The sequence below is a fragment of the Cynocephalus volans genome, chromosome 3, assembly GCF_027409185.1.
Source record: "Cynocephalus volans isolate mCynVol1 chromosome 3, mCynVol1.pri, whole genome shotgun sequence".
NCBI lineage: Eukaryota > Metazoa > Chordata > Mammalia > Dermoptera > Cynocephalidae > Cynocephalus > Cynocephalus volans.
The window spans coordinates 89,903,618-89,916,704 of NC_084462.1; the positions used below are offsets into that span (position 1 = coordinate 89,903,618).

At 38.0% G+C, this 13,087-nt stretch overlaps 1 protein-coding gene across 3 annotated transcripts in view; it reads right to left on the reverse strand.

Annotated features, from left to right (window-relative positions):
• SLC12A1 (solute carrier family 12 member 1) overlaps positions 1 to 13,087 on the reverse strand; it is a 79,833-nt gene that overhangs the window by 25,999 nt on the left and 40,747 nt on the right. For all 3 annotated transcript variants that reach the window (XM_063088665.1, XM_063088664.1, XM_063088666.1), the window contains exons 15-18: positions 12,300 to 12,399; positions 11,419 to 11,530; positions 3,214 to 3,354; positions 9 to 115 (exon numbers count right to left, since the gene is read on the reverse strand). In XM_063088665.1, coding sequence (XP_062944735.1) covers positions 9 to 115; positions 3,214 to 3,354; positions 11,419 to 11,530; positions 12,300 to 12,399 — 460 coding nt within the window. The remainder of the gene's footprint in view (positions 1 to 8; positions 116 to 3,213; positions 3,355 to 11,418; positions 11,531 to 12,299; positions 12,400 to 13,087) is intronic.

The window sequence follows — 13,087 nt, forward strand, 5'->3', positions numbered from 1 at the left end:
TCACTTACTGGATGATTCCCACGTAGTTCTCAATCTCTGTCAAGGGAGCTTTCTTCCAGTTTCTTTTATATCCAATCACCAGAGTGTTTGGTTTCATTCTTCCTAAGCCTGAGGCCTAAACAGAGGACATAAACACATGGGCAATCCTTATTGTACAGGGAAACTACCACTGCAAATGAAAAATAATGTCCAAAGGAGCACAGAAGTAATGTTCTGAAGATTCTGAAGATTAGATTACATTTTAGTGCATGTCCTTCATGCCCGTACCCAAGCATAAAATAGAAAGATTAGTTCTAAATCATCTCAGCCATAAATGGATTTTAGATGACAGAAATGTAGCTTTTCTAAATTAGCAGTCATTTGCATTTCTTCTGACACACTCATTAAAATGGTTCAATAATTTAAAATCAAGTGAGGGTTGGCTTAACTGTTGGTATGCATGTTGTAACTTAGTGGTTCAAAGCTCATTTCCACCTGTTATATCCATAATGTCATTAGCAATAAAATCCATGTTTGGAAAATTCTTATATACAGGATCACTGAAATCTCTACTTATATTATTTACTGAAGAGTGACTAAATTATTTTTCCCAAACTTAATCCTCTTGCATGACAATATAATTAATAGCCATCTTCCATATGAGAAATTTCGTTTCCCCCCATTACATGACAGGATATGGCTTCCAGTTAATCAAATTTAATTTGGCAATATTATCAAGTGCCTATTAATTGCAAAATGTTATGCTAGGTGCTGTGGGAGAGTAGTAAGGCACATTCCTTGGCCTTAAGGAGCTTAGAATAAGGTGGAGGAGACCTTATTTGATATAATCAAATTATATCAAATATATTAAATAATTATATTATTTGATATAATTAAATAATTATATTATTTGATATAATCAAATAATTCTAATATAAGCACGAATGCAATAGAAACTCATACGGAAGCAAGAAGGAAAGAAAACTTGAATTCCTGCTGAGGATTCATGGACAGCTTCATGGGAGAGGTAGTATTTGTTCCGGATCTTGGAGGTTGGTTAGATGTTAACAGGTGAAGATGAGGACAGCAGTGGGAGTGAAAGAAGGTCATTCTGGGTCATGGGAATAGTGAAAGAAATGACGAGAGCTGGATATTTTAGTGGGGACAGTAACAAATGCAAGGAGATAGGCACTGCTGAAGGGCTCCTAAAATAAAGTTTGCCTCCGAGACACTTGGTGTATTGCTCTTAGAAAGGCAGGTGTGGCTCAACAGCTCCTAGAGCCCTTTTTTGTCCCTTGGCAGATGTGTGGCAGCATGGATGTAATCTTTTCCATGACCACAGTTTGGGCATGTGGTAATTTGTACCATAACTTCTTAGATGCAGAAAAGCTTTATCCAAAGTTGTGTAATTGGCAGTGCTTCTTTTTAATACACTCTATCCTGCCTTTTTGCCATGACTCCTGTGTACTCTGCTTTCATGTGAAGAAATTCATGTGAATTTATACATGTTCAAAGTTTTTACCATGCTTCTGGGTTAATATAAAAATTCTTATTCATACCTATGTCTTTTCCTTCCTGCTCTTATCCTATGCCTGTATTCCCACTCCTAGTTGAAAATTCTATATTTCACAAATCTTCTGTAATAATTTTATACTAAATGTGTAACCTTCCCAACATATCTAACTAAAGAGCTACTGAAAGTAACTCACAACTGAAAGAAAAACCAGCACGTTGCAATAACACCTACTTCTATGGTTTAGCAAGCAAACTAATAACATAAAAAGAGGCTCATTGTGGGTAATAGGTCTTTCAGAAATGGCTTCTCTGCATGTGCAGCTACTTTGCAAGTGTTCTTCCCAGATATTAGAGACAGGAATGCATTAAATAGTCTTAATCTCCAAACTTTACAGCTTAAGCAACATTTTTTCTTTCCTGCCTGCTTAAGCATTGGTTACCTGGAGGCAGTCCTGAATTGTGACCTTCCTAAATATGGCAACTCTGAAAGCCATATGTACCATTTGTGTACACAGAATTGGGGATTTCAACCATATTCAAACCAAAATGTTTGGAAAGCCAAGTCCTACAATTTCTGAGGATCTCTGGGATTGTTGTAAGGATTATTTGGCAGTCTAAATTATGGAGATCAAAATTAGGGAAAGATTTTACGTACTTACTATAGATGAGGTAAACAAAGGTGTGGAGTGTACTAATATTAATAAAGCAAATGTATTTCACAGGGCCTAGCTTCCAAGGCCCTGTAGTTTCAGGTATAGCCTAACTTTTTAAAATTACATGTAGAAATGTTAAGCTTGTGAAAGACAGGAAACTTTCCCTGGGCTAAAGTCTCTGTTGTAGATAAAGAATTGTAACACAACAAAATTGCTGGCTCCAAGGGCAGATGTCCTTGGAGCAGCTAAACCTAATGATTGTTGCCCTGACAATTATCTTACTGTTCTTTTTGTAACCATCTATGTTCCTTTTCTGTAACTTTCTGGCCTAGAGAATAAATACAGAGAGAAGACCCTAATTTGGTGTTAATTTTCCGAGGAGGAATGCCTCTCTCTTGAGGGTTCCTGGAAATTAACCCCTTTGGGGCTTCTCACTGCTCAGAAGAAATGGGCTTTGAATAATCCTTTGAGTCTCCATCACCCTGGGAGAGGTGACAGAAAGGGAAGAAAAAGGAAAGAATATAGGAAAAATGATAGAGAACTGGGTTGTAATGTTGAGCTATAGATACTACATTTTATCTAACATTCTGGAAATGATTCAGGAGGATAGAGAGATTTTACATCCAGGTCACCATGCGTTTATTTAGTTGAATCTAGCAGGAGCCCTCACACCATTTGCAAAAAAAAAGGAAAAGAATGCCTCACTTGAGCATTGCTATAGGCAGTATGAGATGCAAAAATAGTTTGAAGTTTCAATAGGATCCTGAATGTCATCACCAGAACAAATTTTCATTTCAATAAGTATAGGGACAGAATATATGCTGGTGGCCAAAGGCAACCTCATTTTCCAGTTCCAGTGAATCATTCATAGTCCATTATAACAGAACCTCTCTGCTTTTGCCTATCCTCAAGAATTCAAAATGAATTCTTTATTCATCTGCACTGATCTCTGATGCTGGGCTGATGCTGGGCTGCCTTCCTGCAGCCAGTCACTTTGGGAACTTCATTAACATGGAGTGCTAATTGTCTTTTGCCTCTGTGCTCATTCCCTCAATGCCAGACTTACCTGAAGGAGACTTCGGACACCATCTCTGAAACAGTCTGCTGCCACTGCAGCATAAAAAGCCTTGATTTTGTTCTTTATAAGCCAAGCCTGTTTTTTCGCCATGCCACTGTTCATCTCTTTAACGCACAGCTTGCGTGGTCCCTGCATGACACAATGAAATATTGGTTAGAAGCCCTGCTACTATAAATCACACTGCTGTTGTTTTCTAAAGGACAAAAATAGCCAGCAATGCCCCATTGAGTTAAGAAATGGGAAAGAGGGAAAAATCTCTCACTAAACAGGGTTCACGTGGACTCGACCTTTTGGAGGGACCCATGCTACTCACGTCATTCACTTTCCACCCAAAACGTCTAGACTTATTAACACCTGCTTAATTAACTGCCTCGCTTGGAATGAAAGTAAGAGTTGAGGGCATCCTGGCACATGAGGAAAATACTGAAAATGTGGTTGCAGAGCCTCCGGATACATACACAATCAACCTTTGATTCAATAGTGAGAGACATTTTTAGGAACACGGAAGGAATCTCAGCTAGAGCCCAATTTCAAGAAACGGACAGAGCTCTCCAGAGCCAGAACACAGCGAGCTGCAAATCCTGCCACGAACCACACATCCTGACAATTCTATTAGGCTGATGTGTGTGGTGAGAATACCCGTGGACCACTTTTCCCTGTGTGATGTTGACACGCTTCCACTCAATTGAATTAACAATTCCTTCTAACTCAGTGAATTTGTTCACATACCTATGACATAGAAGAGTGGAGGAGATGAGAGAGAAGGAGGCAGGTGTTCTGACGGTAGATAAAGCATTTTATAATTTCAAGGTTTAGTTTTGAAAAATCATTTTTAACTAAAAATTGTATTCTTGTTTCTCCTTCCTTAAAGGTCCAAGCCAGCTCTTTTCTCATGTTTCAATTTAACCCGAAAGGTATTTCTGATTATCTACAATGTGCCTGACAGAGTACACATCTACTATTTTCCCACGAGTTATTTCAGTTTATAGAGAGATTTGTATTTTGTTGAGGTATCTTGGATTTCATATGAATCACCTGGGATATTGATAAAATACAGTCTGTGGCTCTGGGGTGGGGCTTAAAATTTAGCATTTCTAACAAGCTTCCAGGTGGCACAGATGCTGCTGGTTCTTAGACCACACTTGGAGCTGCAGTCTTAGAAGGTCTTGGATTGGAGAGAAAGGGCAGTGGGATGCATGAAAAAGAGCCAGGCTTTGTGATCTGATAGAACTAGTCTCAAATCTAAACTTGGCCACTTTGGAGGTAATTAATTATCTCTGAGCTTTGATACCTTTTTCTGAAGATGGGGATAAACTTTCTATCCTGCAAGATTGTTTTAAGTAGTAATAACAAGGTACCTAGTACAATTTCTGGAAAATAGTAGGTGATGGATCTTGGATGTGACCAGTGCCATTTTGCACACAATAAGCACAAAATAGTCGCCAGCCTCTCACTTTGTAAGAAACCTCATGATTTCTGAGAAACAGAAACGCTTTTGCTTCCACAAGGATGCAATTCTCCACCCTGGTCACATAGCTTCTGCGGTAGCATAATGCCCCTCCTTGATTGCATCAGCCAACCCTTGGCGCCCTGTATAAGCTCTACCACCCTGACACCTGGTGCTGTCCTCCATCTTGAGGGCAGCCCAGGCTGCCCTCCACTTTGCGTGCAGCCCAGCAGATTCTTTTCCTTTAATAAAGCTCGATCGGTATCTGGCGTTTCGGCTCACTTTCTTTCAGTAGGTGCTCATCCAAAGCTGAAATTTATTATTTTCAGTGAGTGCTCACAATCTCATTGAAGCACCAGACCTAATTCTACCATTGTGTTTGTTCTACAACAGTTGAAAGAACCCTGAAGTGAGAGTCAGAGTGTTTGGTTTAGATCTGGTTCTGGCACTGACTAGCTGATACCCTGGGTATGTCATTTGTCCTCTATGATGTATGTACTGCATTTATAAAAATAAGGCAATTGCCTAGGTCATCACTGACCAGTATCCACATGTTGCTTTGATCCACATGTTGCTACTGAGCATTTGAAATGAGGCTAGTTCACAGTCAGTCACATGTGCTGGAAGTGTAAAACAAACAATGGATTCTTAAGTCTTAGTACAATAAAGAAAGTAAAACTTTTCATTAATATCTCTATGTTGATTGCATATTGATAATATTTTGGCTGTACTGGATTAAATAAAATATGTTATTAAAAATAACTTTATTTCTTTTTATCTGTTTAATTGACTACTAGAAAATTTTAAATTACATATATGGCACATGGTATATTTCTATTACTCAACACTAGATGATATCTGGGTTCTGTTTTAATATTCTATTTAAATTGGATCAGATTATTCATATCCTTATTTTTTCCGGTATATTTTCTAGAACCTGCCAACTTTTCAAAACAGTTTGGATGACTTACATTAAAGTAAAATTAAGAAATGAGAACTTTTAATGAATATAGAAAAGGTAAAGAGGTAGGGTGGGTAGTTATTAAACCAGAAGACCTAGTCTAAGGAAAGATATGTCATTATAAATCACATTTAGCTCAGGTTTCTAGACTGGCAACACATTCTGAACCACTAGTGCTTCCTTGGGCATCCTAGAGTCTATCAACTGCAAGGAAAAGAAAGGATATTTTATTCAAGCTCAATGGTAACAACAACCATTACATAGAAGAATGGCCAACAGCTAGGAAAGATGTTGGATCTTCAGTATATCGAGTTGCACCACAATGACAGTGAACCCCTGGGGAAAACTGCATTTATTTAAATAAATACAACCTAATGTATGTCTATTAATATTAAAAAAAAATCCATATTAAACATTAATTGTGACAGAGAAATTTACTTTAATGCCTAAATTTGCCTTATTGAGAAGTCATAAAAATATTTCAAGCAGAATCTCTCTTTGCTAAAAGCAATTGTAATATCCCTGTAGCACACTTATTAATGTGAGCAAGGAAGGCTGCAGTACAAATGTGGTAAGGATAAAGCAAACTAACAAAGAGGGAAGATATAGTGGAATACAATTATTCAAGATTGAGATATATCATAGTGACAAAATGGGTTTTACCACCCCATTATAATATTATAAATATTAGTTTCAGTTGGGATTCAAAATATGAGTATATAACTTAATTCAGGATTTGAACAACTTAGATTTAAAAATCTTGTATGTGTTATAACTTTGGCATTGATTGAGAATGGAGTAAAGAATTTCTAATAATTTAGTCTGGAGAAGAAGTTGATGTGATGTTACTTCAAATGAATGAATATCATGAAAAAGAGTTTGCAAAGGAGTCCCAGCACCATTAGTATCAAATAGAGGAATTTGGGCCAAGTGCAATGTTCTTTCCAACTTTCAATTTTTAAAATATTGACAGTCTTATTTGTCTGTCTTTGTTTTCATTGCTGCTGTGGTTGACTGTGAGAATTTTCCTCCTTCTGATCTGGTCCATATTTCACCACATCACGCATCTTGATGTAGTGGCCGTTCATAGATCATTTCATTCTATTCTTGCTCATGTCACTGTTTTATTAACATCATAACAGAGGCTCACTGATAAAAGAACAGATGCATCTAAAAAGAATGCATAAGAATGCATTTGCTTCTTGACGGGTGTGAAAGTTGGGATTAAGAGGAATTTGAAGATAAAAGAAAAACTGAGAATTTTCATTTTCCTGGAGTTATCTGGGTTTGAACTGCCCTCCATTATGCCATAGAGTTAGGCTATGGTTGTCTTCTCTGAGTTTTCTTCAAAACTTATCAAACAGAGAATTCAAAGAGAGCTTTAGGTTTTATTAAGATACGTTTAATAAATTTTCAGAAAAAAAGAGGAAGAAAAACCATATGGGTGAAATTTTGTTATGAAAGGATCTACACTAGGAAGCTGGTCAAAAGCTATCCCTTTTGCTCTTTGCAATGGGAGGAGAGGGCAATCAAGGATTAAAGTGATATTAAAGAGTACGAAAAAATAAATCAAACTAGATTTACATCTCAGTACACACATGAGAAATGATGGGAAGAATGCCCATAAAACTCAGATTACACTGCCTCTGGAGAGGGAGAGAGCCAGGGGTCTGCAGTGGTCATAAAGAGAACCTTAGCTTGATCCCTAATGGTTTATTTCATCTAAAAAGTGAGTGGAAGGGCTGGCCAGTTAGATCAGTGGTTAGAGCTCAGTGGTGTAACACCAAGGTCAAGGGTGTGGATCCCCGAACCAGTCAGCCACCAAAAAAGAAAAAAAAAGTGTGTGAAAGCATCTATGACAAAAATGTTAACAGCTGTTAATGGGGAGAGGTAGAATATGAGGAGATGTAGAATTTTATATAGTTGAACCATACGACATTGCCAGCATTTAATGGTTTTGGTCTACAAAAATGTACATTTTATAGGATTCAACCGAATGTGTTTCTTAATGTTTCAAAATAAAAAATAGAAGTAATCTTAAAAAAAAAATGTTTATTTTTCAGCCACCAGTGCAACACAATGTACTTGACAAAAGATGCTACTGTAGACTCAAAAGCCTTCTGCCTTAAGGCAAATAAAATTTGGAAAAAAGATAAGTGCCATATTTTGGGGCAATAAGGGCTTTATCTGATTTGCATTCAAAATCCCATATAAACTGAATCCAGTTTTGATGTTTAGAAGTGTATCTGTTTTTTATTTGTTTTAATAATAATAATAATAATAATAATAACCCTCCACCTTTAAATGCAAAACCGAGAAGTAGATGAGTGAGGGTCTGCTGAAGTGTGATGGCTTCTCATGTGGGAAAGGTAAGTGTGAGCTGACGCCACACGATTTTTAGAGCTGAACATAGTGTTTCCAGAGAATGAAAGGACCATACATTCAAAGTAAGTTATCTGCAATGATTGGCCTTATGATCTCTCCATCTACTATGAATGACTAAGCAAGGAAAATAATCGACAAAGGCGGTGTTTATGTATGTCATGGTACATAGGGTAGAAGTGGTGGAAGTTACAATCTGCAACTCTTGATACTTTCCTTTTGCTGAACCCATGGAACTTGGCTACATTCAGGTATATGAGGGGACATTAGGAGGTGGAGTCTTATTCTCTCTCCTTTTCCAGTGGTGATAGGAATGAGGTACAAAGAAACAAAATTACTTACAAGATGAATATAAAGCCTCTTGGGATGGAAGTATTTACTGATTTATTACATGGTAGCTCAAAGAAGAATAATAGACAATGTTTTAGAAATTACCAAGCTAATTCCTTAAAAAGGGTCTCCAAATTTGTTTTGATGAAGGGTCCCTCATCCAAAATATTGAGGCTGAATAGGAAAAAGACAAGAAGAGGTCTGATGGGTGAGTCTAAGAGTTGGGTAGCTGGAAGGCCACAAAATGGGTGCTTGGGGCCCAACAAAAAGTATACCTCTCTCAATTTCAACTTCAGCAGCTTCAAAGGCCACGATCTCTAGCTCTTTAAAAATGCCTCGGTTGCAGGAAATGGCAGCTGTAGCAACATGATTTCCCTACCCACCAGCATTGAAATGCCAGTGAGTTCTGGGTCTTGCTCCTTTCTGGTGGTATAACAGCACTTCAAGCAAGCACTCCAATAGCCGAAGGCCACCAGAGGGCTGGAGCACAGAGCCTGCTGTCCTGTGGTTAGCCGGGGGGAGGAAATATCTCACTGTTCCATTATGATCGAACTGCTGGATACCTAAAAAGTTCCAGATTCAGTATCTGGACCTGGTTTTTCTAAGACAGAATACTTTAAGTTTTTTGTGGAAGGTAATATATTTCTGGAATGAAAATGATAACTATAGTGTACCGAAAGTAAAAATAATGACAATAATAATATCGATGATGACAACTAACATTAATTGAACATTTACTGCTTGACAAACACTAAACTCAGCACTAGGAAGCTTATCTAATATAATTTTCACAACAACCCTGTAATATAGGTGCTATTTTTTATTATTTTCATTTTATAGTTGAGAAAATTGAGGCACAGGGAGAATAAATCATATATGTAAGGGACTCACAGCTAATAGGTGGCAAAACTGATTCAGAATTTGACTGTTTTGAAAACCCATGAGCACCAGCTTCCTTGAGTTAAAAACTAAATTGTCATTCTCTATTCATCATCACTACTTAACGTTTTCTACAAGGTTGGCCTAACCATCAACTATTGTGCTTATGTAAAAAATTTTCTAATGGTGTACGGACCATATCCCCTTCCGTCTGTTTCTTTGCAAAGATGGTTGACTACTGAGCCTGGAGTCTAAAAGTGCTGACAGTATCTTCAGCCCCAGGAACTCACAGAAAGTAACTAACTGGAAAGTCATTAAGTGATGCAGCAACTATTTTCTGTACCCAGGAGAACCTCAACCCCTGAGAGCAAGACTCTTGGGCCCTACATAAAGAGTTATGCATGAGAATAATGTGATCCAAAATATACGTCAAGCAGCCAGAGCCATTGGAAACCCAAACTAAGGTACCTACTTCAAATGAAATGATATTCCAGCATCATACTTGTTTATTATACGGTTAAAACAGCAAAGGGTTAAGTAAAAGCAATATCTCTTGTCTCTGTAAAAGACCTTTTCTCCTTTGCCAATATATGACTATTTATACTTCTAGTTCATTTCTCCTGTCCCAAAGATATTTTATTGCCTGCTAAACTAGGTTTTCTCTAAATTGCTAGAGGAGAAAAACACCCCAAACCGCTTATTCCATCAAAACTGGCTCCTATATTATATTGGCCAAAATGAAATCCACTAATTCAGGGCACCAAAGTTGATAATATGAGAGAAAGGTGCTTGATAAGATTTTTAAAAATCCTCTGGTGCCACAGTTGGTCATTACTTAACCTGTCAATCTCATGTGTTCTGTAGGACTCTCTTCACCCCCTACCAGGTAATTGCATTGAGTTCTATTGTTTGAGTTACTGTCATATAAGCACTGAGAAGAAAGAGAATATGGCCAACTTGCTTCATACAGCATTTAGAACACTGCCAGGGGTAAAAAGATGCTTAAGTGCTGGTCATGAAGTGGTAAATTAACCCCCTGCATCATGGCAATGTTGACCGGCTGCAGGGTCACACAACCGGACAGCCCTATTCCTTGGCAGGTATTAGAAACAGAAGCAGTGGTACCCGATTCTAACAGTACTCCCACAGATACAAGTCTGCTGAGGCTTTCTCCTCATTGTGCAACACAGAGTACACTCAGGTGACCTGGGCTGACATCCTGGCTCTGCCACTTTCCTGTCATGTGATCTAGCACGACAATTTAATTTTCCTGTATCTCACTTTCCCAGCCTGTAAAATGAGAACAGGGCTTTTTTCCTTTCCTGGCTCACTAGGCTGTTGTGTGGATAGAATAAGAAAAACTGTAGAAAAATGATTTGAAGAATAGGTAAGTACTTAAGTACTATAAAAATACATTGATCACTGAGGATTTTGAGTGGTGCGTGTGTGTGCGTGTGTATGAGAGAGAGAGAGAGAGTGTGTGTGATGGGAATATGAGTAGAGATAGTCTAGTTTGGAGGACTTAGTCTTATTTTACTGTAATTTTAATGCTTTCTCCACATTTGAGAAATTAGTCAATGATTGTGGTTAAAATTTCAGCACCTACTTTGAATACCTCTTGGGAAAACCACCAACAGTTACTATTAGTCTATCATATACTTCCTGAAGAATTCATTCAGGTCTGAATGTTTATCGAAGGCATAGAAAACATGGTTTAATTTCCTAGATATTTGTAGTGTTGTCAAGTTTATCCAAATATTTAATCTAAATTCTATGTGCTGTCATTTAAAGCCATATGTCTGGTTCTCTCCTCATCAGTTAATCTATATAATAGCACTCTATTATATATTATATTAGGCTCATTCCATTCTTTTATATTTCTGCAGACAGTTATCACTCCAAATGCCTTCATTTTATTTCTGCACCAGTTGTCTTTCTTGACATAAAGTGCATCATTTGGAAATATTTATCGCTTTCAGTGGGTCTCCTGTGAAGTCTGAAACATCTCATCTACCTGTTTTAATTCAGGATCATTGGCCCTTGTTAGTCCTTGCCCTATGAATAAAGGAAGACGGCTCTTGTTCAAACTGTTTTGCTATTTTCCTATGACTGCATGTACCTTCTTTACACACCTAGAATAACTCAAGGTGAGCAGGAAGGAAAAAGCACTTTCCTTGGATGAAGTGGCTCTTACCACAAAGACTTCACAGCAGATGCAAAGGCCACTGTTCTTGGTAAAAGCGTGAGATATGTCCAAGAGAGCAGGTCTTGTCATGGGTCCCCCTGTTAGGACAATGCACTGAGGCCTGGAGAGGAGAAAGGAAGATGTGACAATCGGCTGTCTCAAGAAGCCTGTGGCCCCAGAACCACCCCAGTGGAAATGGCAGGTGCAAAAAGCTTGGCAAAATGGGCCAATCTCTCCCCTAAATATTTCTTAGATTTCCCACTAGAATTCTTTCCTCATCCTGCCTGTCCATCTTGCCATCTTTGTATTCTTAGTCTAGTTAGTCACAGTCAAAGTGTGAAGTAAGAAAAAGGTGGTCTTGGGTTCTCCCTATTTTTTCCCCCTCTGGACATTACACTACCCCAAATCCCAACACAACCTGTCCTTCTCCAACCAGTATTTTCATGCTACTTTCCTTCATCCTCCTTGCTAGCTTGTGTTTTGAGGTTCCATTAAAAATAAGATATTACTAATTAAGAAATAAAAATGTTACTTCTAGGAGAATTCTGTAAACCATAAAGGCTCAAGCTGAATAGAGACAATACCAATGATTAAAGTATATGGGGATTGGGAGACATCTCTCAGAAATCACATCACTTAGGCTACTTCCATTCATGGAAGGTGACACCTGGCACTATAAGGGGCTATAGTTCAAGGTGGGCATAGGTGAATGTGGAAGAAAAGAAATGCTCATTTGCAACAGGTGCTGTTGTGACGTGGCAGTTTTGCTTGGCTGCATATTTTTAGAATATACCCGTAAAGCTTATAATTACTCTGGTACACTTGAATCCTATAAAAGAAAGCTATTTCTCATGTGGAAAACATCAGGATGCCTGAGAAACCAACTTTACCTGAAATTTTTCACATGGTCTTCCACTGTGGTTAATTCCAGAGCATTGTCTAAAGCACTCACATAGGAAAGAGCCTGTGTGGAGGAGCCCCAGTTCACATCTGTAAATGAAGGAGGAAATTGGCATAAAAAGCACTGACCTTTCCTCTGTACACCATGAATAATTTTTACAAGCCATTCTCTGCTATGATTTTCCTTGGCTATGCCAGCAGTGATGAATGCCCAAATTAGAGAAAATATAACATAGAATTTCCTAGAAAGAGCATTGTGTTCTTCTTGGAACACTATGTGAATCCTCAGAAGTGAGACTTCTTTCCGGCCAAGGGTCAGACTGTAAAGCTGCAATTCTAGAAATCTTGCTTAATGGGACAGGCTGTGATAACCACATTGCAGGTAGGTGTGGTAGACTTAGGGGATGGTCAGCCCCTGAATAAATTCAGAGAGTCTTCACAAACTCTTAAATTGAAAGGAAAAGAGGCATTTCTGTATACACATATAGTGTGCAATAATATGCATATTTTAAATAGTAAAACTAAATAGCTCAGGAAGTCTTACTTCTAGATGTCCACGAAGAGGGTCAAGATTCTTTAGCAAGCATTTTAGTTTTATCTTTTAACCTAATCGTCATAATAAGGGAGGTCAGTACTACTATCCCTTGCCTGTTTTGGTTTTTTTGTTTTTCACAAATTTGAATATTATTTTTATGATGTTAAATATGTAATGAATTATCTAAATTTTATGAGAAGTCCCTGATAGGAATGTCCAGATCCATCCCAGATAACAGACAGA